Here is a 25,553-nt window from a genome sequence, read left to right on the forward strand (position 1 = left end):
ATCTATGTTTGTGTGGCCATATAACTCAATTATTCATTCATTCATCCATTCAAAGGATATTTATTGAATGCCAGGCTTCATTCTAGCTGCAACTGATGCAATCATTAGGAAGACAAAGATCCACCTAGATTCTGCCTGCCAGTGGGGAGACCAAGGTTGAGGAGGCAATGAGCAAGAAAACACCTGTCTGTCAGGTGGCAGAAGAGTCATGGAGACCCAGCAGCCTGAGGGAAGAGGCCTGAAGGAGCCTCCCTGAGGAGGCGGTATCTGATCAGTAACTTACAAAGAAGCGCGCCAGACAGGAGATGGCTAGTCCAAAGCCCTGACGCAGGATCACGCTTCTGTGTTTGAAGAACTGAAGGAGACCAGTGAGGCTGGAACTCTGTGGGCACAAGGACAGGTGGGAGGAAAGGAGGGTGGAGAGGAAGCCAGGAGCCAGATCATGGGGAAACTGAAGGCCACATAAAACGTGACTTCACGTTTTATTAAAATGTGATTTGAAGGGACTAAGGGTTTGAGATCAGGAAAAAGACACAATCTCAGGCTTCAAAATCTAAGTGAATGGAGCTGTGTGATGGTCACCATGCTATTGTCTGTGACAGCCCAAGGGGAGGCTTTTCTAGCTGAATCTGAGGAAGAAAGAGCTGTGGCTGTAGAAGAAGATTCCCACTGTGTCTCCCTGTGCCTGTCTTCTTTCAGCCTTTTGAGATTTACTTATAAATTCTTTGTGTAGTTTACAAGTATGAAGGGTAAATGATCAGTTATACCTTATATAAAGTAGATATCTTACACAAAATAAATTTCTGTGACCCTGAGGGAGTTCACTTTCTTAGCTTTCTCTCCTCCATGTTTATGAAAAGAAAGTGATAGGTTCTTTATCACAGGATTGTTCATGAGAATGAATCAGATACTCTGCATAGAGTTTGTAGCCCATGCTTAGCACACTGGCAGAGAAGGCAATGGCACCCCATTCCAGTACTCTTGCCTGGAAAATCCCATGGACGGAGGAGCCTGGTAGCCATGGGGTCGCTAAGAGTCGGACATGACTGAGCGACTTCACTTTCACTTTTCCCTTTCATGCATTGGAGAAGGAAATGGCAACCCACTCCAGTGTTCTTGCCTGGAGAATCCCAGGGACAGAGGAGCCTGGTGGGCTGCCGTCTATGGGGTCGCACAGAGTCAGACACGACTGAAGTGACTTAGCAGCAGCAGCACACTGGAGCACAGTGATCCCCTTTATCTGTGGGGCATACATTCTGAGACCCCCAGTGGATGCCAAAAATATGGATAGTACTCAACCCTATATATACTGTATTTTTTTTCCTGACATACATACCTATATGATTTAGTTGATAAATTAAGCACAGTAAGAGATTAACAGGGCTTCCCAGATGGCTCAGTGGCAAAGAGTCCACGTCTTTGACACAGGAGTTGTGGGTTGGATCCCTGGGTCTGGAAAATCCCCTGGAGTAGGAAATGGCAACCCACTCCAGTATCCTGGTGGGCTGCAATCCATGGAATCCCAAAGAGTGGGGCAGGACTGAGCGACTGAGCCGTCCCCCACCCCACACACACACACATGCACAAACACACAAGAGTTTAGCAACAATAACTAAAAATAGAACTGTAACAATATACTGTAATAAAGTTATTTGAATACAGTCTCTCTCTTTCTCAGAAAGTCGTATTGTACAAATTTAATGCCTTTTCTGTGTTCTTTAAGCACTTACCACATATGATGACTGTAACTTTCACAGTTTGAGGTGTGACGGCAAGAGTAGCACAGATTTGGTTTTTGTGGGTTTTTTTTCCTTTTTTTTTTTTATTTTTTTTAATTTTATTTTATTTTTAAACTTTACATAATTGTATTAGTTTTTGCCAGATATCAAAATGAATCCACCACAGGTAAAGCACTGCCTCTCTTTGGCATATTCAAATTGCCAACACCACTGCCTTTGGGCTTTGGGACCGTCATTAAGAGAAGGAAGTGTTACTTGAACACAAGCACCAGGACACAGCAATACTGAAACAGCCTCGCTGATAACTGAGCTGGTTACTGAGTGACCGACCAGCAGGTAGGATACATGGAGCATTCACGCCCCAGGCAGGATGGAGTGAGGTGGCGCTAGATTTCACCACGCTACTCAGAATGGAGCACAATTTAAAGTTTGTGCATTGTTTACTTCAGGAATTTTCCGTTTAATAATTTCAGACTGCAGTTGACCAGGGGTCACTGAAACTGAGAAGAGCAAAACCACAGATAAGGAGCAGACTGCTATAATTCAAGAATGACAGCTGTTGTTGCTACGTTACCACCTCCCATGTTTAAACACTATGACGAATTCAGGATGCTGTAAAAGTGCCTGGCTTTTCAGCACCTTTATCCTGAGCTTTAGAGAGACAAAAGAGGCTGTTTCATAGCATTGCAGAATGTAACCACTGAACTGATCCATCTAGTCCAACTCTGCTCCTTTCATAATTAGAGAAACTGAGGCCCTGAGGGGCACACTCTTGGCTGTTTAATGCAGCATATAAAAATAATATATTGATATTACATTGGAATGGACAGTGACTGTTTGCTGTACACCAAAATATCTTGCATACTCCTAGAATGAGGTATATCATAGTTTGAGAAATACCCAAGTATCCTTCATCATGGGGTTAAGAGGATTTGGTACAACCTACTAGGCTGATAACCAGACATCTAAAGACAAAGAGCAGTACCCTAAGTTCCACTGATTCACATTTTCTCATATGCTAACTTCTTTGAAAGTAGAACGCCTCTTATAGCCAGGGCTGTTTATAGTCAAGCCTGCTTACAGTAAGGTGTTGTTCCTGTACATGCGTACGATTGTCGTCTTCCCCAAGGCATTGACTGGACAGCCTTGGCCTTTAGCTGCCCAACCAGTTAGGGGCCATTTAAGGAGGTATGTGTCTTTTATGTTGTCTGAAAACCTTTCTTAGCAACAAAGAAGGAGCCAGCCTTCAAAGTTTCAGAGAGGGTGTCATGGGCCTGGAAGGAAAGTTCTGAGTCAGTTCTCAGGCCATCTTGTGATGGCCTGAGTTAATATCATGTTGAGAGAACAAGGATTAAACTATGGGAAGCTCATGTCTAGAATTCTGTTTCGAAAAGTCATTCAGAAGAACCAGACTCTTCACATGAGGAATGTTTGAGGAAATTGTAACCAGTTTTTCTCCTTTTTATCTATGCTGTAGAGCAAGTTATAACTTAAGAAACAGTTTACTGCTGCTAAGTCACTTCAGTTGTAGACGGCAGCCCACCAGCCTCCCCCGTCCCTGGGATTCTCCAGGCAAGAACACTGGAGTGGGTTGCCATTTCCTTCTCCAATGCATAAAAGTGAAAAGTGAAAGTGAAGTCGCTCAGTTGTGTCCGACCCTCAGCGACCCCATGGACAGCAGCCTACCAGGATCCTCCATCCATGGGATTTTCCAGGCAAGAGTACTAGAGTGGGGTGCCACTGCCTTCTCGGAAGAAACAGTTTAAATAAATCCAAAATAGTCATTTCAGTAGGTATAGAATAAAAATCCTAAGTGGTAGGAAAGTGTATTTTCACTGTTACAGAGCTTCTTGTTTAGCGGCACACAAAGTTCAACAACACAATGGTGTTTCTTACAGTTGACAGCTTCCTCAAGTCAGTGAACAGTGATATATCATCACAGACATTTAAATGAAAGGTGTATTGGGTAGCATGTTTTTGCTTGCAAGTAATGAAGTACCTAACTAAAACTGACTAAGCGATGAGGAAAGTGTTGACTAAGCAACTGAAAGATTCCAGAGGTTGAGAGCACTTTGCAGTTAATTTACACCATCGGCTCAGTGATGCCACAACTCCCCATCTCTCTATCCTTGTGACTGAAGGAGGTGTGTGCTACTTACCTTCTTCAGGCATCACCTTCCTGTGGAACTGAGGGTGGAGTCAGACCTACTCAGATCACAAGGCTGTTGTATAAGCAGTGGGTAGATGGTAGTGACCTTGGATAAGGAGGAGAGGAAGAAATTCCCACTTTGTATGAATCAAGGATCAAAGGAAAGCACGTGATGGTTATAATACTGGCTAAGGGCTCACTGCATTAGGTTTGAGGCACCATTAGGGTCAAAACAAAGGTTGAGGGTATTTCTTTCTTTGCCCTCAAGTTATTCAGACAGAAGTAGGAGAAGTGGAAACAGGAATTCAAGAGGATGGGAAGCAGAGTCTACAGCCTTGAGGATTTCAGTGTTTCTACAAATGTACTTGAAAACAACATGCTGGGCTAAGGAAGTATTTTCCAGGTGGAAATCTATAATTTTACAAAAGAAAAATCCTCTCTCACTCTCCAAGTCAAATGAATATTTTTCCCACAAGAGGGAAGTACATGCTGATTTGGGAAAAAGAAAAAAAAATTCTGGCTGGCAGTCAAGTGCTCTGAAGTTTCCGGTCGCTGTAGGTTCGGCCGTGATTAGCATGGAGACGTCCTTGCTCCTGGGGCTTGCCTGTTGGAAGGGGAGTCTGGAGCCTTACAAAGTGGGCTGATGATGTCAGTTCCCCAAGTTCTACAGGTGACTGCAGAATTACATGCACTTTAAAATAAACCAGGCTAAACTGCCTGGGTTTTGGTATAATGCAATCTATCATTCTTCCACAGGAGAGGATTTTTGTGGGAGGTGGTTATATTAAATATAAATTTGAAATAAAGAAATCTTACATTGTTCCCTTCTTGTGGCCCCATCAGAAATTTAGTATGGCAAAGAACAAATGTCCTGCAAAACCCTTTAGTTGAGCTCACTTTGCTCACTCTTTTCTTTCTCTGTTCCTCTCTTTTTCTCACGATAAAAAGTGATCAATTAGGAAATTTATATGGATGAATTGTATGCAAAGTTGCTTTACATACAATGAGTTTTTCCATGATTTTGCAATCCCATCTCTGCTTTATCATTGCCTTTGTGTTTAATACAATAATATATATTATCAACGCCATCCTCCATTATGCAACTGTGCACCTTCACTTTGAAGGCGACGATGTCATTTTCAGATGAAGCTATTTGTCCTTGTTAAAACAGACAAGACAGTTGGTACATTCAGACTCAATTATTGAGTCATGTGATTGAATCTGAGATAGAGCTGGGAGCTGAGGCGAATGAAAGTTGCCATTAGCGGGCTGGTGTGCTCTCTCTTCTACGGAATCTGATGAGAGAATGACCAGTAATGCTGGATGTAGGAGGGAAGCAGAAGGGAGTGAACTCGGATCAGGTCTCCCGGAGGCTGACTCTGAGACAGAGTTCAGGGTGCAGGACATTTACTGAGCTGTGCCTGGGGATCAGCCCCTGGAGAAGACAGGGGAGGTGGGTAACAAGAGGGGGCAGGGGGAAAGGGGTGAGCTGCCGTGTGGCTCGGCGGTGGCTGTGGTGCTGCAGGGTCCTTCAGTGCTACGCTGACTTGAGCCAAAATGAGCCAAGGCCTTTATACTCTGCACAGACTATGGGCCAGGGCATGGCCCCAGTGAGGAGGGTCTCTGCGCCTGAGACCATCCCTGAAAAGGCTGACAGTTGAAGGCTGTCTGCAGACAGCCCTGCTGGGGTCTAGGTACTAGATTCTAGGGCAGTAGTCCTCAGCCCGGGGTGATTTCACCCCCTGTGGAAATGTGACAATGCCTGGAAATGTTTTTGATAGTCAAGACTGGGAGCCTGCTCCTAGCAAGTGGCTGGAGAGCACAGGGAAGCTGCTATGCATCTCACCATGCTCGAGGCAGCCCCGAGCAACAAAGCACTGTCTGGTCCCAGATATCGACAGTGCCAAGGTCAGGAAGCCCTGCGCTAGCACAACAGTGCCTGTGTGCGTGCTTGGTCATTTCAGTTGTGTCTGACTCTTTGTGACCCCGTGGACTGTAGCCCTCCAGGCTCCTCTGTCCATGGGATTCTCCAGGCAAGAGTACTGGAGTGGGTAGCCATTCTCTTCTCCAGGGATCTTTCTGATCCAGGGATTGAATCTGGGTCTCCTGTATTGCAGGCAGATTCTTTACCATCTGAGCCCCCAGGGAAACCCCCAGGGCAATAGATTCCCTGCTTAAAGTAGAGCCTGGTGGTCATTACAGTGGCCAACAGAAGAATTGGCATTAGCTGGGATAGTGCCCCTTGTCAGACACAATGCTATGTATTCTTCATTCCTTCTCATGCTCCCACAAACCCCTCAGGAGAACTTTGAGTTTCTATCTACTGATGAAGAAACAGATGCTCCAAGCAGTTAACTAAACTCTCCGACATGTTGAATGGAAAGGGTGTCCAGTTGGGATTTCTAGCAGACTGGCTTGTGGAAACCGTTCTAATAACTAGTAGTTTCTGCTTGATGGCTTGATGCAGCCGTTCTCAAACTTTTCTCTTTGTCTGCATGGAGCACAAGATGGATAATGTTTATGTGTTCAGTTTGTTTCCATGGAATTCCTGGGGCATCAGCTGTAAGCTCACCTCTCTCTACCGCATTTAAAAGCACAATGAAACATGAGAAGGCATGGCACAAGTGATAGGGATGACTCTGAATCCTCTCTAATTTTCTAATTTGTACTTCTAAGCAGGCCATTCCTGAATGTGAATTCCTTACAACAAATGACTTAGAGTAAGCATGCAGTTGATTTACATGCCTATGGAGAATCTTGGTGAATGCCTGTAAAAAAAAACTACAATATTTTCAGGAGAATTTGCTCCGTCCTATCTTTTCATGGTTGAGGGTCACAGGATGGATTGAGTGGGTCAAGAAAATCCTTCAGATTTACTGGCATACTGGCACCTCAAGAATGCAAGGAATCAAATAATTAATTCGATTCATTTTAAAAAGAGCTTCTACTCCATCCCAGAAACTGTCCTTTTTTTTTTTTAATTAGAAACTAGTAGCATTTACTAGTGAAATGAAAGGGAAAAAGTGTTTCACAGACCTGTAACTAAGCTCAACAGAGTCAATTATTAATATTACTGTGTCCAAAACAAATCATGTAAATTGTGACTTTAAATAGAAGATCCAAGCAAAGGGAATAAATATATATCCTTTTAAAATGTTAAGGAAAATAAAATGTAATACACATTTAACCCAAAGACATACAAAAAAGGCTTAAACATTTCATTATGATTGAGCTCAGCCATCAAATTAGTTATTACAGTCAACAGTAGCTGCAGTGTTTTGAATTTCTAGTGTAACATCAGTCCTTATTTAAACAATCCTGTCATGAATTCCTGCAGCATACTTCTATATGGTAAATGTTATCGTCTGCATTTTTCCTGGGAAAAGACAAAGATGATAGCAACTCGATCAGATTTACATATAGGTACATTGGCAGGAGAACATCACCATTCTCAGATCCCCTTCTGTTATTAGAAAGCTCGATTTTGACTCCACTCTATTTACATTTATTCATTAACTCTTTTAATCAAACTCTGCTGCTGCTGCTGCTAAGTCGCTTCAATCGTGTCTGACTCTGTGCGACCCCAGAGACGGCAGCCCACCAGGCTCCACTGTCCCTGGGATTCTCCAGGCAAGAACGCTGGAGTGGGTTGCCATTTCCTTCTCCAATGCATGAAAGTGAAAAGTGAAAGTGAAGTCGCTCAGTCGTGGGTTGCCATTGCCTTCTCCGAATCAAACTCTAAATATTGCTAAATAAAGTACAGTGTCTTTTATTGGGCTGCAATAACAAACTACTGGAGAAGGCAATGGCACCCCACTCCGGTACTCTTGCCTAGAAAATCCCATGGATAGAGGAGCCTGGTGGGCTGCAGTCCATGGGGTCGCACAGATTTGGACACGACTGAAGCGACTTAGCAGCAGCTGCAGCAGCAACAAATTACTAGATGGCTTAAACTGCAGGCATTCATTTCTCACAGCTGGGAAGTCAAAGGTCAGGATGCCAGCTGATCTGGCGTTTGGTGCAGGGGCACCCCCTAGTTTGCAGATGGCTGTCTTCTCACTGCATCTTCACTTGGTGGAGAGCAGAGCGTGCTTGTTCTCTTCCTCTTCTTTTAAGAATTCTAATCCCATCATGGAGGCTCAACTGTCATGACCTAATTAACTCCCAAAGGTTCCACCTCCAAATACCATCACGTTAGAGTTTCAGCTTCTACATTTGGGTGGACACAAGCGTTCAATCCACAGTGTCTGGTATAATCAGTGGCTTGCCAGCAATTGTTTAAAAAATGACTCAAAAAATTAGTGTGTGTGCTAAGTCACTTTCGTCATGTCCGATTCGTGTGATCTTACTGACTGCAGCCCGCCAGGCTTCTCTGACCATGGGGATTCTCCAGGCAAGAATACTGGAGTGGGTTGCCATGCCTTCCTCCCGGGGATCTTCCTCCTCCCTAGGCTTTTACATCTCCTGCTTTGGCAGGCAGGTTCCTTACCACTAGCGTCACCTGGGATTCCAAAAATTTAATATGTTACTTCTATAAGTTACAAAGAATGTATAGCACACAACTTAAATATAAGAATAGAATATTCTGTTCAGTTGCTAAGCTGTGCCCCACTGTTTGCAGCCGCATGAACTGCAGCACTCCAGGCTTCCCTGTCCTTCACAATCTGCCAGAGTTCACTCAAGTTCATGTCCGCTGAGTCAGTGGTGCTGTCTAACAAGCTCATCCTCTGCTGCCCTCTTCTCCTCCTGCCTTCAGTCTTTCCCATCATCAGGGTCTTTTCCAATGAGTTAGCTCTTTACATCAGGTGGTCAAAGTTTTGGAGCTTCAGCTTCAGCATCAGTCCATCCTATGAATATTCAGGGTTGATTTCCTTTAGCGTTGACTGGTTTGATCTCCTTCCAATCCAAGGAGCTCTCAAGAGTCTTATCTAGCACCACAATTCAAAAGCATCAGTTCTTAGGAACTCAGCTTTCCTATGGTCCCACTCTCACATCCATACATAACTACTGGAAAAACCATAGCTACAGGAACCTTTGTCAGCAAAGTGATGTCTCTGCTTATCTGAAGTTGTTGGTATTTCTCCCAGTAGTCTTGATTCCAGCTGTGATTCATCCAGCCCTGCATTTCACATGATGTGCTCTGCATAGAAGTTAAGTGAACAGGGTGACAATGTACAGCCTTGCCGTACTCCTTTCACAACTTTGAACCAGTCAGTTGTTCGTGTTAGGTTCTAACTGTTCCTTCTTGAATAGAATAGAATATCAGATCAGATCAGTCGCTCAGTCATGTCATGCTGACTCTTTGCGACCCCATGAATCGCAGCACGCCAGGCCTCCCTGTCCATCACCAACTCCCGGAGCTCACCCAGACTCACGTCCATCGAGTCAGTGATGCCATCCAGCCATCTCATCCTCTGTCGTCCCCTTTTCCTCTTGCCCCCAATCCCTCCCAGCATCAGAGTCTTTTCCAATGAGTCAACTCTTCACATGAAGTGGCCAAAGTACTGGAGTTTCAGCTTTAGCATCATTCTTTCCAAAGAAATCCCAGGGCTGATCTCCTTCAGAATGGACTGGTTGGATCTCCTTGCAGTCCAAGGGACTCTCAAGAGTCTTCTCCAACACTGCAGTTCAAAAGCATCAATTCTTCGGTGCTCAACCTTCTTCACAGTCCAACTCTCACATCCATACATGACCATAGGAAAAACCATATCCTTGACTAGACGAACATGTGATACCCTTTATTAGAAATTCTGTATATCCAATTGATTCTTACAGAATCCTTCTGTTAAATTTTATCAAAATGTTATTTCCATAGCCAACCTGTGGTTTCAGTTGACACAGATGAATGTTGATTGGTATTTTCAGATTTTATGCCACCAACAGGATGTCACTTAATACAGAGCTGGGAGAGAATGCCCAGTAGCATCCCATACTGGTATACTGTATTTCCACCAGACACATGTAATAGACATGGTCATCTCAGTAGCAAAGGCAATAGTAAAACGTGGCAAATACTTAGGACTTGATGATGAATGATTATTTCTTTTAGATACAACTTAGTTCATTGTAGGCTTATGTGATATAATTTCTTATAACTTAGTTTAACAATTGGTTCCCACAATGCCTGGTAATTTGACCCTTGCCTCTTGTGAGCTGGAATAATTGCTGGTAAAGAAAATTTAATCAAATATACCATTTCCACAATGTCTCCTACTTCACCTGAGTGGCGTTCAGAGCTCAGAGTACGTGAGTAGAGGACATCCCATTATCAAGCAAAACAGATGTTGAAATAGATGTTGATGGGTTTGGGGAGAGCCGGGCCTTTAAAATTTATTCTGTTTTTTTGTGGTTTATTCACAGGCATTTCCATGCATCTCAACAGGCATTTATGGTAAGTGACCTATCTTTTGGTAATGTTTACATTTCTTTATTTTGTTGTTAAAGTCAAGGTTAACAGGAAACATTAGAGGTTCTCTGATGGATGCAGTTTGCAGTCATTTAAAGAGACTCAAATGCAGGTCAAACTTCTTTGAGGACTCTCAAGAGGCTATTTGGATATTTTGGGTGTTAATGAATTTAGTTGTATTGCATACCATGTGCAATAATTAGGTGCACTGTGGCTTAATGTCTTTTGTTATGTAAAAATGTTTACTCGCCTATGATCTGACCTCTAATAGTGTTTTTGTTAATTAAGTCATTCTGTTAGATGAGTCATAATACATATAAAATCTAACATTACCATTTTTTGTTGTGAATTACAAAATTATAGAAGCATTAAAATGCACACACATGCATATATCTATATATTTAATTTAAAAGATGTGATTGTTAATATAAACACACATTTTTGATTAGAGGAAGATTTTTTTTTTTTTCCTGGTATCAATAGATTGTTTTAAGTAGCAGCTGCTTTACTTAGAGATGGAAGCAAAATGTTTTTTATAACCTCTTGCTTGCATCAGCCTAAAATTCTCTAAATATTCTTTTACCTACAATGGCATTTACATATACTTTTTTCCTCAGCTTGTTAATAAATCTGTTTCACAATATTCAGGTAAAACAGAGTTTGTCATTTTAGAGTTTTCTGGTCAAGCAAATAAGATTATGACTTTTCTGAGCTCAAACTTCTCACGTGGAGACTTTTAAGTGAAAAATAAAATACATGCAGATGTAAAGAACCAGTTTAAATTTGTTACTAGAGGGAAAGGATAGCTAAAGTGTTGTCAAAAGCAGGAGACTTCTTCCTCTTAAGGTGGTATTTTTTAATTTGGCTGCGTCCGGTTTTAGCCACATCGTACGGGATCTTTGAGGCACATGGTCTCTCTAGCTGTAGCACTTGGACTCAGGTGCCCTGCAGCACGTGGAATCTTAGCTCCTCAGCCACGGGACTGAACGCACATTCTCTAGATCGCAAGGCAGACTCTTAACCACTGGACCACTAGGGGAGTCCCCAAGGTGTTTTTTTTGTTTTTGTTTTTGTTTTAAAGGTTTCAGTGAAAGTAAAGTGGAAAATGTAGGCCTGAATTAAATTAAATGGGAAAAGATTTGGTGACATTATTTAAAAATCGAAGGCATGCTTCTCCCCCCTCTCCCCCCGCGCCCCACCCCGCCTCACTCTGGATTCCGCTACAGCCTATCTTTGGAGTAAAACAGTGGACACTGGGCTGGTGAGCTAAGGCTGGACCATCTGCACCATCACCCCATCACTGCCACTCTTTCTGCCTCACAGGTGCCCAGTTATAACTCTCACTGATATATTTGCTTAAAAGAAGCGTTACATGCAACATTTTACCCAGATCTTCATGTCACCTTGTCTAAAGGCAAATCAGACTCCACCACAGAAATGGTTCTGATTTTGAGGACATTCTCACATGACGGTCTTCATTTTCCTTGACCAAAAAAACAAAACAAACAAAAACCCGAAAGCCCCAGACAATGGTTTGTCATGTTGTCGATGTCTGTTTTACCTCTGAGAATCTGATGGTAGTGTTCAAAGACTTTCAGAAGCTAAATTTAACAGCTAATACACTAAATGGGGGGAGGTAGTGGGGAAAGAGACAGAAAAGTAAAGGAAGATGAACATGAACACTAAAAGGAAAGGCTCGAGAAAGGATGGTAAAAACGGAATCAAACTTAACGTGGCTCTTGAGGAACTGTGATCCCTGAAGGACAGGGATTTCTCTCCTTAGAGTAACATGGCTCAGTGTGCAGTAACTAGATCAGTACTGCTCTATGTTGGTGGCAGGGAATACTGAAGACTGGAGAACGGCATTGAGAGGGAGTCACAGTCGATGACTTACAGGCTGCCGCCACACGAGCTCAGTCAGTTTTCACAGCGCCAGGTCAAAGAATGCGATTTCTTTTTTTTTATTTTTATTATTATTATTGTTATTATTTTTACTTTACAATATTGTATTGGTTTTGCCATACATCAACATGTAGGCACCACGGGTGTACACGTGTTCCCCATCCTGAACCCCCCTCCCACCTCCCTCCCCGTACCATCCCTCTGGGTCATCCCAGTGCACCAGCCCCGAGCTTCCTGTATCACGCATCAAACCTGGACTGGCGATTCATTTCTTATATGATATTATACATGTCTAATTAAAATTAAAAGCTTCTGCACAATAAAAGAAACCATAAGCAAGGTGAAAAGACAGAAAGTGATTTTCGAGTCCTGGCTACTCATCTCTTTTCCTGTCTAGCGTTTGAGTAAGTTTCAAAGTGAAGCTGAAACCTGCAAGTCAGGTCCGTGTTGTCTTTCACTAATTGCACTTGAGCTTTAGACCCAGACTTACTTTCAGCTTCACGAGATCTTTAGTAACATTTAGATTACTGCAGGTCTCTTTACTTTCTGAATCATTTAGCATTTTGTAACTTGGAAATGATGGTTACTTGTGAAACTGTAGCTTTCTAATCAGTCCTTGATTCTCTCCTAAGCACTCATAATTTATGGATCAGTGGTTTTCTTGCTCTTCTTCAGAACTTAGTTCTGGCTCCTCTGTTATCTAGATCAATTTTACTTTTATCTTTACTTATTGGCATTTGAAAGAATACTTTATTTGAAGAAAGTGATCCACAGCTAAAAAGAAAAAGAAAATTAAAAGCAAAACAATCAAACAAAACAAAAACACACCACACACACTTGTATACGTTGAAGCTTGATCTATGAGATGTCTTCCTTGGATATTCCAACTCTTGATGGTCATTACATCTTTGAAACTTTTCAGCATTTGTAATCTGGACAATTAATAATTGCCGGTTCATATTTTTCCATAGATTTTTTAAAATATACCCTGTGTTTGTAGTCTATCTGGAGCTTTCTCGTGAATAGGGATTCACTTGTGCATATTCTACACACACCCAGTATCTAGCATGGTGCCTCCTTGAGAAGCTCAGGAAATACTGCTGCTCAATTACGACAATGATGTTTATAACCCCAATTGATCACTAACCGATGATACAAGAAGCAGAATTGTTGATTGGCAAAATAACAAGTAGAGAAACTACCTAGTTGGTATTTTCTTAAATGGAAAAACAGCTCTATTTTAAGAGCAACAAATTTGCTTTTAAAAAACATTCTCGAACTGGGAATGATTTTAGGCATAACAATGTCCATCTTTACAAGGAAAAATGAAGACTCAAGAACTTGTTTAGTTAGAGCAATCTGTGTGTGTGTGTATGTGTGTGTGTATATATATATATATATTTTTTTTTTTTTTTTTTTTTTTGAGGGGGTTGTATTTGTATAACTGATTCACTTTACTGGTACACCTGAAACTAACACAATACCGTAAATCAACTCTACTCCAATAATTTTATTTTTAAAGGAAAGAAAACAAAGATAAATACAGCACTCTATTTCACTTAAAAACAACAACAGCAAAAAGTCTCTGCTGTTTATCATGGCCCATCGAATGATGGTCTCTCAGGGAGGTACTCGTTGCTCTTAGACCCCATCCTGACTTTTCCCGACATGCCCTAGTCCCAGCCCACCACCCCATCCACTGTAATTTCCCAGACACCCATTGGCTTTGGATTAACCTTCACTTTTAGGTTTATGGCCCCCAAACTCAATGTAACTCTAATTCTTCTATTAGAACAAAATTACTGACTGTGGTAGAGGCTTCTTTGGAAGGGTTTGAGTTATTTAATTGCCACGGTGATCTCATACAGGGCAATTTCAACAGTAAGCATCCCCAATTTGTGGGAACCTCTACATAATCCTCACATCCAAAGCATGTTTGGAGGATCCAGGCTTTGAGACGCTGGAGACCCCGCCAGAAACCAGTTCCTCTCTCACCCTTTCCTCAATCCTCAACCTTTTGGAGACAAAACCAGCTGCATCTTTTTGCAAGACACAGACTGACAGCTCTCTACCATGCAATTCAACCCAATTAAAAAAAAAAAAAAAAAAAAACAACCCAATTTAAGAGAAAAACCTAATGGGAGCAGGCCCTGCTTGCTTTGAGGTTTCCCAGGATGAGGAGCTAGATTTTTCTACTTTGATTTTCAGCCAGTGCCATTGCTGTCCCCCATGCAATGCTTCCAGGCTGGTTCCACGGGGCACCAGACCGCCTGCTTACACTCAGGATGAAAAGCCACATTTGGTAAAATACTGAACAAGACTTGGGTTAGTTTTGGAAAAACAGATCCAGATGAGGCTTCCAGGGGCTCTAAACTCCCAGATCCTAGTTAAAGGTTTGAATTGGCTGCTAAGCCTGTCTCAGAGGCTTGAGCTTCCCTGATGGACATTTCAGATCCTGTGCGTGCCTTCTGCCCTGTGAGCCCAACTTGGATACTCTGGTGCTAATAAGTTTAACACAAGAGGCTAGACATGATCCATAGCAATGGAATTTTTACTGAGAAGTGGGCAGCGAAAATAATTTTTATCCGTTTTATGAGAGTCAATATAGTTAACAGAAATGAAGTCCAGGTGGAAAAGTATATCCTTTGAGTAATTGAGAAAATATTCTCTGTGGAGGAAAAAAACCCAAGAAACAAAACAAGACTTGAATCTTCCTTTCCAGGTACAAGATGGTGTTTTTAGAAAGGAAGGAATTTCAGTCATTGAGTTATTGGCTGGAAATCTGGTGAAAAAATTTAAGCGCAGCATAATTTAGTGAAAGCAGCTCCCATATTTATTCATACGATTTCTGTTACCAACAGGGAAGGCCTGTTTCTATCAAATCACCTGGTCTCCCTCTGCGTTCCATGACATGCCACCAGAACACAACTTTCTAATTGAATCGCTCATTTGCATTCGAGTTTGCTCTTCTGCTTTTAAGTAGTAAAAAAGGAGATCGACACGATGTTTCGCTAACCTTATATCTACTTGGCAAATATTTTTATCACTACATCTGTCTACATTCACAGACATGACTTGGAAAGAAACCAGGGCATTCTCCAAAGGCAATGCTAAAGGGCATGCCCTCTGTCAGCTCTAAATGCTGACAGATTTCAGAGGGTGTGACAACCATGGCTGGGCAATTCGGGGCTTGTGGGAAGACTTATCTTATGTAATACATTTGGAAACCAGAGCAAAATTGACAAAAATGTGTGTCCCTCCCTTTCATCCCCCTGACAGCTCCCCTCCTTCCTCCAGCTTTCTTCTTTTCCCTTTGATATTTCCATTTGCTTTGAAAACTTTCTTTCAGGTGGGCTAATGGTGACTCTTATTCTCTCTCATAAATTCCCTTCTATGACATCCTGTGTTTTTTGTCCTGGACACATAATTGACACTCTAGGAAGTGTTACTATTCTTGGTAATCCTTGAGTTAATTGCTGGCCCTCAAAGCAAAGTAACATTAGAGTTGGGGTAACTTGCTTCCCTTTGGGAAAATGCAGTGCTGGGGCCACACTCATCTTAATTCTGTCACATTTGAATAATATTTCATGAACTGATCCTTAGGAAGCACTGGAGGAAGAGTTTAACAGACAACTCAATTATACCTATTAAATTGTTTGCAATCCTCTGAGGCCTTATCATCTGAATAGACGGTTCTAGAAAATTCACTCAAACATGTACACATTTATACATTCATCCCACAAAATGTGGTACAAACTCCCCTTTTACTCTCTCAAACTGTGGAGTCTTTAATAATAAAAAAGACATAAATGGAGAAACCAAAGCTTCTACTTTTGCTCTGGAAAATAGTTTCAATCATACAGCAACAAAATATGCCAGCTCACTTTACCTAAAAATGCCAGTGAGACCCACGGGCAGGATTCCCTCAGGGGATATACCGAAAGAAATGAAAATCCTGGAAACCTAGCTTTGTGGCACTGTGGAAACCAGTGTCATTCTCCCTGGTGTTCTGTTCAAATTGAACAATTTTAGGACTTAATTAAAAGATTAAGTGTTTCAAAAAGTAATAAAAATTACAACTGTATTATTGTTCCTGAGGTCTGACTATCTATTTCCTTGCAACTATGTCAAGGTAAAATTTTGTTTCAAGACTAGAAAGTAGAAATGAATTCCAAGCCACCTCATCCTTAGAAGCTGCCATTTATTATTATGTTACATGTTAAAAATGGCTTTTCTTATAGATGTAATAAAACAGTAAGCCTTTTAAGGAAATAGGGAAACCACTTCAGTAAATTACAAAGTCTATCCATTTAGTAGGAACCCTGGGGATACCTTTCAGCCATGTTAAAAATGGGAGCACTAATAAGATGCTCTCCCTGAAGAATTCCCTAAGAATGGGTCACATTTTCCATTTGATCAGTAGAATAATTTCCATGTGCTTGCTCATTTTTCTCATCCAGTCTTGAATGACACTCCTTTTTATTTGCTTCTTATACATACTTGTATCTAAAGAGTGACTTTAAATAAACATAGCTCAGATCTCTTTAGAAAGGAATTCAAAAATAATGACAGCTCTTAGAGAAGTCAAGTATATTTAGCTCTTTAGGACAATGATTTTCATGTCAAATCCTTTTTAGTCAATGATTCTATTTTTAAAAAATCATCCTGAGATGCATCTGAATGAGACCATATTAGTTAGGGTAAAGCTAAGCTTCTGTAACAATGAGAATCCAAAATAGAGTGTCTTAGTGTATATAGATGCTGATTTATTTCTATGATAATAATTCCTAAGAGAGCATTCTGGTTAGGGAGGATTTGTTCCGCGCTATCATTCAAGGTGCCATTAATCTGTTATGGTATTAAATAGCTGTTCTGCCTTTCATTAGGCATTGTTCTCGGAAAGTCATCTTTCTTGGTTCTAGGAAAATAAACAAGCAGGATGGGCACGCACCCTATTCTACAATCCCTGGATTCACAGTAGCGCTTTTCACTTCCGTCTTTCTTTCATTGGGGAGAAATTGGTCTCATGACCAACCTAACTGCAAAAGAGATTGGAAATTAGTATAGCTTGAATTCCATGTGTCTGAATACAATTCTTTCATGTAATGAGAAGAAAGCATTAAATCACAATGGCCTTCTGGATATCATCACTCAAGGGAGGAAAGAAGACCAAATTAAATCAGACAGGTCACTCATAGGTAAATTAGTTCTGGAGTGGTTTGATTCTACTCAGAATCAGTAAATATTTGAATGTTTATAGGCTCTATTTGGTAAGAATAGTTAATGGTTTTGATAGTATTTACTTTATTAAAATGCCTTTATAATCCCAAATCCTGAAAAATTTGAAAGTATGAAATTCCTAAGGCATCAGTACAGTGACTTATTATTAGTTGTTTAGACCTTTAGGTCTTACATCAATTGTGGTTTTTGTACTGTACTTCTTCCAAAATTTGCAGACATATCAGTGGAAACTAAAATCAATATATTGAGAATGAATAAATAATTGCATCATTCTTTACATTCCTAATTCTTGCCCATTTCCATAGAAACCCTTGGAGGAGTCAATTATAGTTTGTTTCTGTAACACCTTAAGCTCCTGGGACTATATCCATCCATAAACATATCAGAGATCCTGAGCAAATATAGATCAGCATCTTGTGTACCAAAAAACCCTAGAGAAATGTGACTTTAGAGAAGAGTCTGATCATAGTAGGGTGAAAATATAACCAACAGACAGATGTTGAGAGGGGAAGAAGGACAGACAGAAAGAAAGAGACAGAGAGAGAATGATAATATGAATATGAATCTAAACCTCCTTAGCAGTCAAAGTAAGTTTCCTTAGACTCTTAAGAACTGAAAAAAAAATAGATTTTTTATGCCTCATCTCTCTTTTCAGCTATGGTCAATAGGGAGAGTTTCCTGCAAGTGATTGAAAATTAAATTAAAATTAATAAAATCAACATGAAATTACCTTACATGTTATCTGTCACCCAGAATTTATTTCAAAATGTTTTAAATGAATGTAGATTCACCTACACATTCCCAGATCTTTCTAAGCAACTAAATTGTTGATAAAACTAATTTTCTATTTATTCAAGACTTTTATTCTGTTGAGACAGCTTATGCAACTGGGCTCTAAGTTCTGTGCTTCCAGAGCTGGATGTAGAGTGGTTCTTAATAAATATTTTATTAATTAACAACTACAAAGTAATTAGATCCTCAAAAATATTAGCAAATCAAATAAAAAAAAGGAATTAGATTCCATGGTAAGTGGGACTTATCTCAGATATGCAAGCCTGGTTAAATGAAGTTAATCTATTGCATCACCAGACTATGAAAGAAACAGCGTGTAATTATCAAGGAATTCAGAAATAGCTTTTGACAAGATCCAAAAAATTTAAAAAAAAAACCTTTAGTAAACTACTAGGGCTAGTAGCCAACTTCCACAACTTGACAAAGACTATCTACAAAAACCTATAGCTAATGCCATACTTAACGGTGAGAAACTCAAAGCTCTCTCACTAAGATCAAGTGCAAGTTAAGGATATTCCCTCTCACCACTTCTTTTCAGCATCATAGAGTAAGTCCTTGCTATGAAGAGGAAATAAAAGGCATACAGATTGGGAAGGAAGACATAAAACTGTCTTTATCTGGAAACAACATGATCATCTTTGTAGAAAATCAGAAAGAACTGACAAAAAAAAAAAAAACAAATCATCCTGGAACTAATAAGCAATTGTAGCAAGATTGTAGGATAATGGTTTTTTTTTTTTTTAATTTTAAATGGTTAATATAAACAATTTATACAAATAAATATATACAGAAATATCCCACGCTCATGGATAGAAGATTCAATATTCCAAAGACATCAGTTCTTCCCAACTTGATGTATAGTTTCAATCTGATTCCAACTTAAATCCCAGAAAATTATTTTATAAATATTGGCAAGTTGATTCTAAAGTTTATATGGAGAGGCAAAAGACCTAGATTACCAACACAATATTGAAGGAAAAGAGCAAAGTTGAAGGACTAACAGTACCTAACTTCAAGAATTATTTAAAGCTATAATAATCAAGACAGTGTGGAATTCGTGAAAAAATAGACAGATCTATAGAATAGAGCTCCTAGAGACAGACCCATGTAAATGTAGTCAACTGATCACTGTTAAAGGGGGTAGGAGTAATACAATGACATAAAGATAGCCTCTTCAATAAATGTTGCTTGAACAACTGGATTTCCCCTTCCAAAAAAAATAATAATTTAGACACAGATCTTAACCCCTTCTCCCAAATTAACCCAAAATAGATAATAGACCTAAATGTAAATTGCAAAACTACAAAAGTCCTAGAAGACAATATAGATGAAAACCTAGATAACCTTGAGTGTGGTGATGCCTTTATAGATACTACACCAAAGATATGATCCAGAAGGAAAAATTTCATAACTTGGACTTCATTAAAATTGAAAACATGTGCTCTATGAATGGCAAAGTCAGGAGAACTAAAAGACAAGCCACAGACTGGGAGAAAATATTTCTAAAAGATGCATTTCATAATGGGTTGTTATTCAAAATATACAAAGAATTTTTAAAACTCAACAATAAAAAAGAACAACCCAATGAAAAAGTAGGACAAAACCTTAATAGACTTTTCATAAAAGAAGATACACAGATGGCAAATAAGCATGTGGAAATATATTCTGAATCATATGTCATCAGGGAATTGCAAATTAAAATAACCCTGAAATACTACCACACTCCTATTAGAATGGCCCAAATCTGGAACACTGACGACAAGAAATGCTGGTGAGGGTGTGGGGCAGTAGAAACTCTCATTACTGATGGGCATGCAAAATGGTACAGCCAGGCTGGAGGATAATTCTGTAGTTTCTTATAAGGTTTCTTACTGTAGTTTCTGTTTTAAATATAGTCTGACCATGTGATCCAGCAGTTGTGCTCCTTGGTATTTATGCAAAGGTGATGAAAATTTCTATCCACACTAAAACATGCACACCTGTTTACAGCAGCTTTGTTCATAATTGCCAAAATTTAGAAGCAGTCAAGATGCCATTTAGTCAGTGAATAGGTAAATAAACTGTAGCAGATTAAGACAGTGAATTATTCTTCACTAAAAAGTGTAATATTATTTGCTAAAAAGAAATGAGCAATCAAACAGTGGAAGAACACAGGAAAATTTCAAATTCGTATGACTAAGTGAAGAAGCTGGTCTTCTGGCCTCATCTTGGAATCATACTATATGGTCCCAACTATACAGCTGTCTAGAAAAGTAGATAACTACAGATACAATAAAAAAAAAAAAAAGATTAATCTTTGCCAGTGTTTGAGTTGCAAGAGAGATAAATAGGCAGAGCACAGAGGATTTTTAGGGCAGTGAAAATACTTGTTGATACTACAATGATTCACGTATGTCGTTACACTCTAGTCCAAACCTGCAGAATGTAAAAATGTGAAGAGGGGACCCTAAGGTAAACTATGGACTTTGAGTAATTATGATATGGCACTGTAAGTTCATCTTTTGTAACACATGTATCACTCTAGTGTCTGATGTTGACAGTGGGGAAGGCCCCGCATGTCTGGGGATCAGATCAGATCAGATCAGTCACTCAGTTGTGTCCGACTCTTTGTGACGCCATGAATCGCAGCACGCCAGGCCTCCCTGTTCATCACCAACTCCCGGAGTTCACTCAAACTCATGTCCATCGAGTCAGTGATGCCATCCAGCCATCTCATCCTCTGTCGTCCCCTTCTCCTCCTGCCCCCAATCCCTCCCAGCATCAGAGTCTTTTCCAATGAGTCAACTCTTCACATGAGGTGGCCAAAGTACTGGAGTTTCAGCTTTAGCATCATTCCTTCCAAAGAAATCCCAGGGCTGATCTCCTTCAAAATGAACTGGTTGGATCTCCTTGCAGTCCAAGGGACTCTCAAGAGTCTTCTCCAACACCACAGTTCAAAAGCATCAATTCTTCGGCACTCAGCCTTCTTCACAGTCCAACTCTCACATCCATACATGACCACAGGAAAAACCATAGCCTTGACTAGACGAACCTTTCTTGGCAAAGTAATGTCTCTGCTTTTCAATATGCTATCTAGGTTGGTCATAACTTTCCTTCCAAGGAGTAAGCGTCTTTTAATTTCATGGCTGCAGTCACCATCTGTAGTGATTCTGGAGCCCAGAAAAATAAAGTCTGACACTGTTTCCACTGTTTCCCCATCTATTTCCCATGAAGTGGTGGGACCGGATGCCATGATCTTCGTTTTCTGAATGTTGAGCTTTAAGCCAACTTTTTCACTCTCCACTTTCACTTTCATCAAGAGGCTTTTTAGCTCCTCTTCACTTTTTGCCATAAGGGTGGTGTCATCTGCATATCTGAGGTTATTGATATTTCTCCCAGCAATCTTGATTCCAGCTTGTGTTTCTTCCAGTCCAGCATTTCTCATGATGTACTCTGCATATAAGTTAAATAAACAGGGTGATGATATACAGCCTTAACAAACTCCTTTTCCTATTTGGAACCAGTCTGTTGTTCCATGTCCAGTTCTAACTGTTGCTTCCTGACCTGCATACAGATTTCTCAAGAAGCAGATCAGGTGGTCTGGTATTCCCATCTCTTTCAGAATTTTCCACAGTTGATTGTGATCCACACAGTCAAAGGCTTTGGCATAGTCAAGAAAGCAGAAATAGATGTTTTTCTGGAACTCTCTTGCTTTTTCCATGATCCAGCGGATGTTGGCAATTTGATCTCTGGTTCCTCTGCCTTTTCTAAAACCAGCTTGAACATCGGGAAGTTCACGGTTCACGTATTGCTGAAGCCTGGCTTGGAGAATTTTGAGCATTATTTTACTAGCGTGTGAGATGAGTGCAATTGTGCAGTAGTTTGAGCATTCTTTGGCATTGCCTTTCTTTGGGATTGGAATGAAAACTGACCTTTTCTAGTCCTGTGGCCACTGCTGAGTTTTCCAAATTTGCTGGCATAGTGAGTGCAGTACTTTCACAGCATCATCTTTCAGGATTTGGAATAGCTCAACTGGAATTCCATCACCTCCACTAGCTTTGTTCATAGTGATGCTTTCTAAGACCCACTTGACTTCACATTCCAGGATGTCTGGCTCTAGGTCAGTGATCACACCATCGTGATTATCTGAGTCATGAAGATCTTTTTTGCACAGTTCTTCTGTGTATTCTTGCCATCTCTTCTTAATATCTTCTGCTTCTGTTAGGTCCATACCATTTCTGTCCTTTATCGAGCTCATCTCTGCATGAAATGTCTGGGGATAGGTAGGAGTATATGAGAAATCTCTGTACTTTGGTCTCAGTTTTGTTGTAAACCTAATGAGGTGGATGAACCTAGAGGCTATTGTACAGAGTGAAGTAAGTTAGATAGAGAAAGAGAAATATTGTATTCTAATGAATATATATGGAATCTAGAAAAATGGTACTGAAGAATTTATTTGCAGGACAGCAATGGAGAAAGAGACATAGAGAATAGACTTACGGACATGAGGAGAGGGGACGAGAGGGTGAGATGTATGAAAAGAGTAACGTGGAAACTTACATTACCATATGTAAAACAGATAGCCAATGGGAATTTGCTATATGGCTCAGGAAACTCAAACAGGGCTCTGTGTCAACCTAAAGGCATGGGATGGGGATGGAGATGGGAGTGAGTTTCAAAAGGGAGGGGATATATGTGTACCTATGGCTGATTCAGGAGAAGGCAATGGCAACCCACTTCAGTACTCTTGCCTGGAAAATCCCATGGACTGAGGGGCCTGATGTGCTGCAGTCCATGGGGTCGCTAGGAGTCTGACATGACTGAGCGACTTCACTTTATTTTTTCACTTTCATGCATTGGAGAAGGAAATGGCAACCCACTCCAGTATTCTTGCCTGGAGAATCCCAGGGACGGGGGAGCCTGGTGGGCTGCCATCTCTGGGGTCGCACAGAGTCGGACACGACTGAAGCGACTTAGCAGCAGCAGCAGCATGGCTGATTCGTGTTGAGGTTTGACAGAAAACAACAAAATTCTGTAAAGCAATTATCCTTCAATTAAAAAATAAATAAATTTAGAGAAAAGAATGGCATTATACATGAATGAATAAATGAATGTAGGGAAATCCAATGTTAGGAAACCAGACTCTGGATTCAATAGTCATTGAGATCTATCACACCCTCATTTCTATTTTCTTACTTATTGAAAGGAGTGATTTCACTTAGACTTCTGAGAGGCTAACAGAAGAATAATAATAACAGAGCCCAATCTTTTATTTGCAATTCATTTTAGGCATTTCTATTAAAATATAGTTTACAGGATATAAAACCCTTCCTTTCAAGATGATTTTAGTAGATTCACAAAGCTATGTAACCATCATCATCCGATTTTAATAAATGTTCACCATCCCCTGAAGAGACTCCATATAAGATGTTACTCCATAGCCCCTCTTCCCCAACTTTAGGCAAATAATAATCTACTCTTGGTATCTATAGATTTGCCTGTTCTGGACATATTTCATATAAATGGAATCATAAAATATGTGATTTTTTGTGACTACCTTCTAGCATAATACTTTCAAACTCCATCCATGTTGTAGCATGCATCAGTAATTTATTCCCTTTTATTAATATTCTGTTATATGAATGTACCCCATTTTGTTTATCCATTTGTCAGTTCACGGGTATATGTATTTGGTGTTACTTTTTGACTATTATGAGTAATGCTTATAGGCAATTACTGTAGTATATCTCAATGTATAAATTATAACTTATATAGTGGTGTTATCTAGTTTGTTTTTTAATTTCCAATTGAAAAAGAGATTCTTTAAATTCTATAGTGCTTTACAATTTTCAAAAGTTTCACGCACATGGTATCATATCCTAATAACCCCTATTCTCCACCCCCCACCCCCACTTTCCTCTCCCCTCTGATAACCACTAGTTTTCTCTAAATATGTGAGTCTGCTTCTTTTCTGTCCTGTTCACTATTTTTTATTTATCTAGATTCCACATATAAGTGATATCATACAGTATCTGCCTCTCTCTGCCTGACTAATTTCACTTAGCAAATGCCCTCCAGGTCAATTTAGGTTGCTGCAAATGCCAAAACTCCCATTGTGTGTGTGTGTGTGTGTGTGTGTGTGTTTATCACATCTTCTTTATCTATTCATCTGTTGATGGAGACTTAGATTGCTTCCATACCTTGCAGTTGTAAATAATGCTATGAGCACTGGGGTGCCTGTATCTTTTCAAATTAATGTTTTTGGGTTTTTTCAGACATATACCCAGGAGTGGAATTGCTATGTCACATGGTAGTTCTGCTTTTAGTTTTTGACAGCCATTCTGACAGGTGTGACGGAGAAGGCAGTGGCACCCCACTCCAGTCCTCTTGCCTGGAAAATCCCATGGACGGAGGAGCCTGGTAGGCTGCAGTCCATGGGGTCGCTAGGAGTTGGACATGACTGAGCGACTTCACTTTCACTTTTCACTTTCATGCATTGGAGAAGGAAATGGCAACCCACTCCAGTGTTCTTGCCTGGAGAATCCCAGGGACGGGGGAGCCTTGTGGGCTGCCGTCTCTGGGGTCTCACAGAGTCGGACACGACCGAATCGATTTAGCAGCAGCAGCAGCAGCAGCAAATGGCTATCTGCATTACCTCTTTGGGAAAATGTCTGTTTATGTACATTGGATATTAACCCCATATCAGGAATGTCATTTGCAAATATTTTCTCCAATTCAGAAGGTTGTCTTTTTGTTTTGTCAATGATTTCCTTTTCTGTGAAGAAGCTTTTTACATTTATTTAAGTCCCATTTGTTTATTTTTGCTTGTTTCCTTTGCTTTAGGGGACAGATCCAAAATAATATTTCTGTGACATACGTCAAAGAGTTTTCTGCCTATATTTTCCTGTAGTTTTATAATATCTGACATTATACATGTAGGTCTTTTATATATTTTGAGTTTATTTTTAACATCTAGATTACTTTTAATCATTCTGAAACATTTTCATTCTTTGGCTGCCCACTTTTTCTCAAGCCCCTTCAATGGCTACTTTTTGTCGTGATTCTGGTGCCCTGCTGCCTGGAGGATGATAAACATTTCTTGGAGTATGGTCTGCATCACTGTGTGATCATTCTTTGAGTCATCACTGCCTCGGAGCTCCCTTAGAGTACCAACGGATCTGGAGTAGGAGGGCATATATCAAAGTGGCTGTGGATCCACGTTTCAGGATCACACAGGCCTAGGTTAAAATGTCATAACCATGTGTCAAAGCAAATTACTCTCTCTGGGTTTCAGTAACTTCAGTTGTCAAATGGGAATAGCAATGCCAATAATATGGGGTTGTTC

At 40.3% G+C, this 25,553-nt stretch overlaps 1 protein-coding gene across 3 annotated transcripts in view; it reads left to right on the forward strand.

Moving 5' to 3' along the window:
• The window catches only part of MACROD2 (mono-ADP ribosylhydrolase 2), a 2,330,645-nt gene that overhangs the window by 1,592,862 nt on the left and 712,230 nt on the right, over positions 1-25,553 (forward strand). For all 3 annotated transcript variants that reach the window (XR_009496772.1, XM_025000233.2, NM_001105029.1), the window contains 1 exon segment: positions 10,249-10,279. Coding sequence is in view for 1 of the 3 variants with exons in the window: in XM_025000233.2 (XP_024856001.1) it covers positions 10,249-10,279 (31 nt within the window). In the remaining 2 variants the exon portion in view is untranslated.

The sequence above is a fragment of the Bos taurus genome, chromosome 13 (genome assembly GCF_002263795.3).
Source record: "Bos taurus isolate L1 Dominette 01449 registration number 42190680 breed Hereford chromosome 13, ARS-UCD2.0, whole genome shotgun sequence".
NCBI lineage: Eukaryota > Metazoa > Chordata > Mammalia > Artiodactyla > Bovidae > Bos > Bos taurus.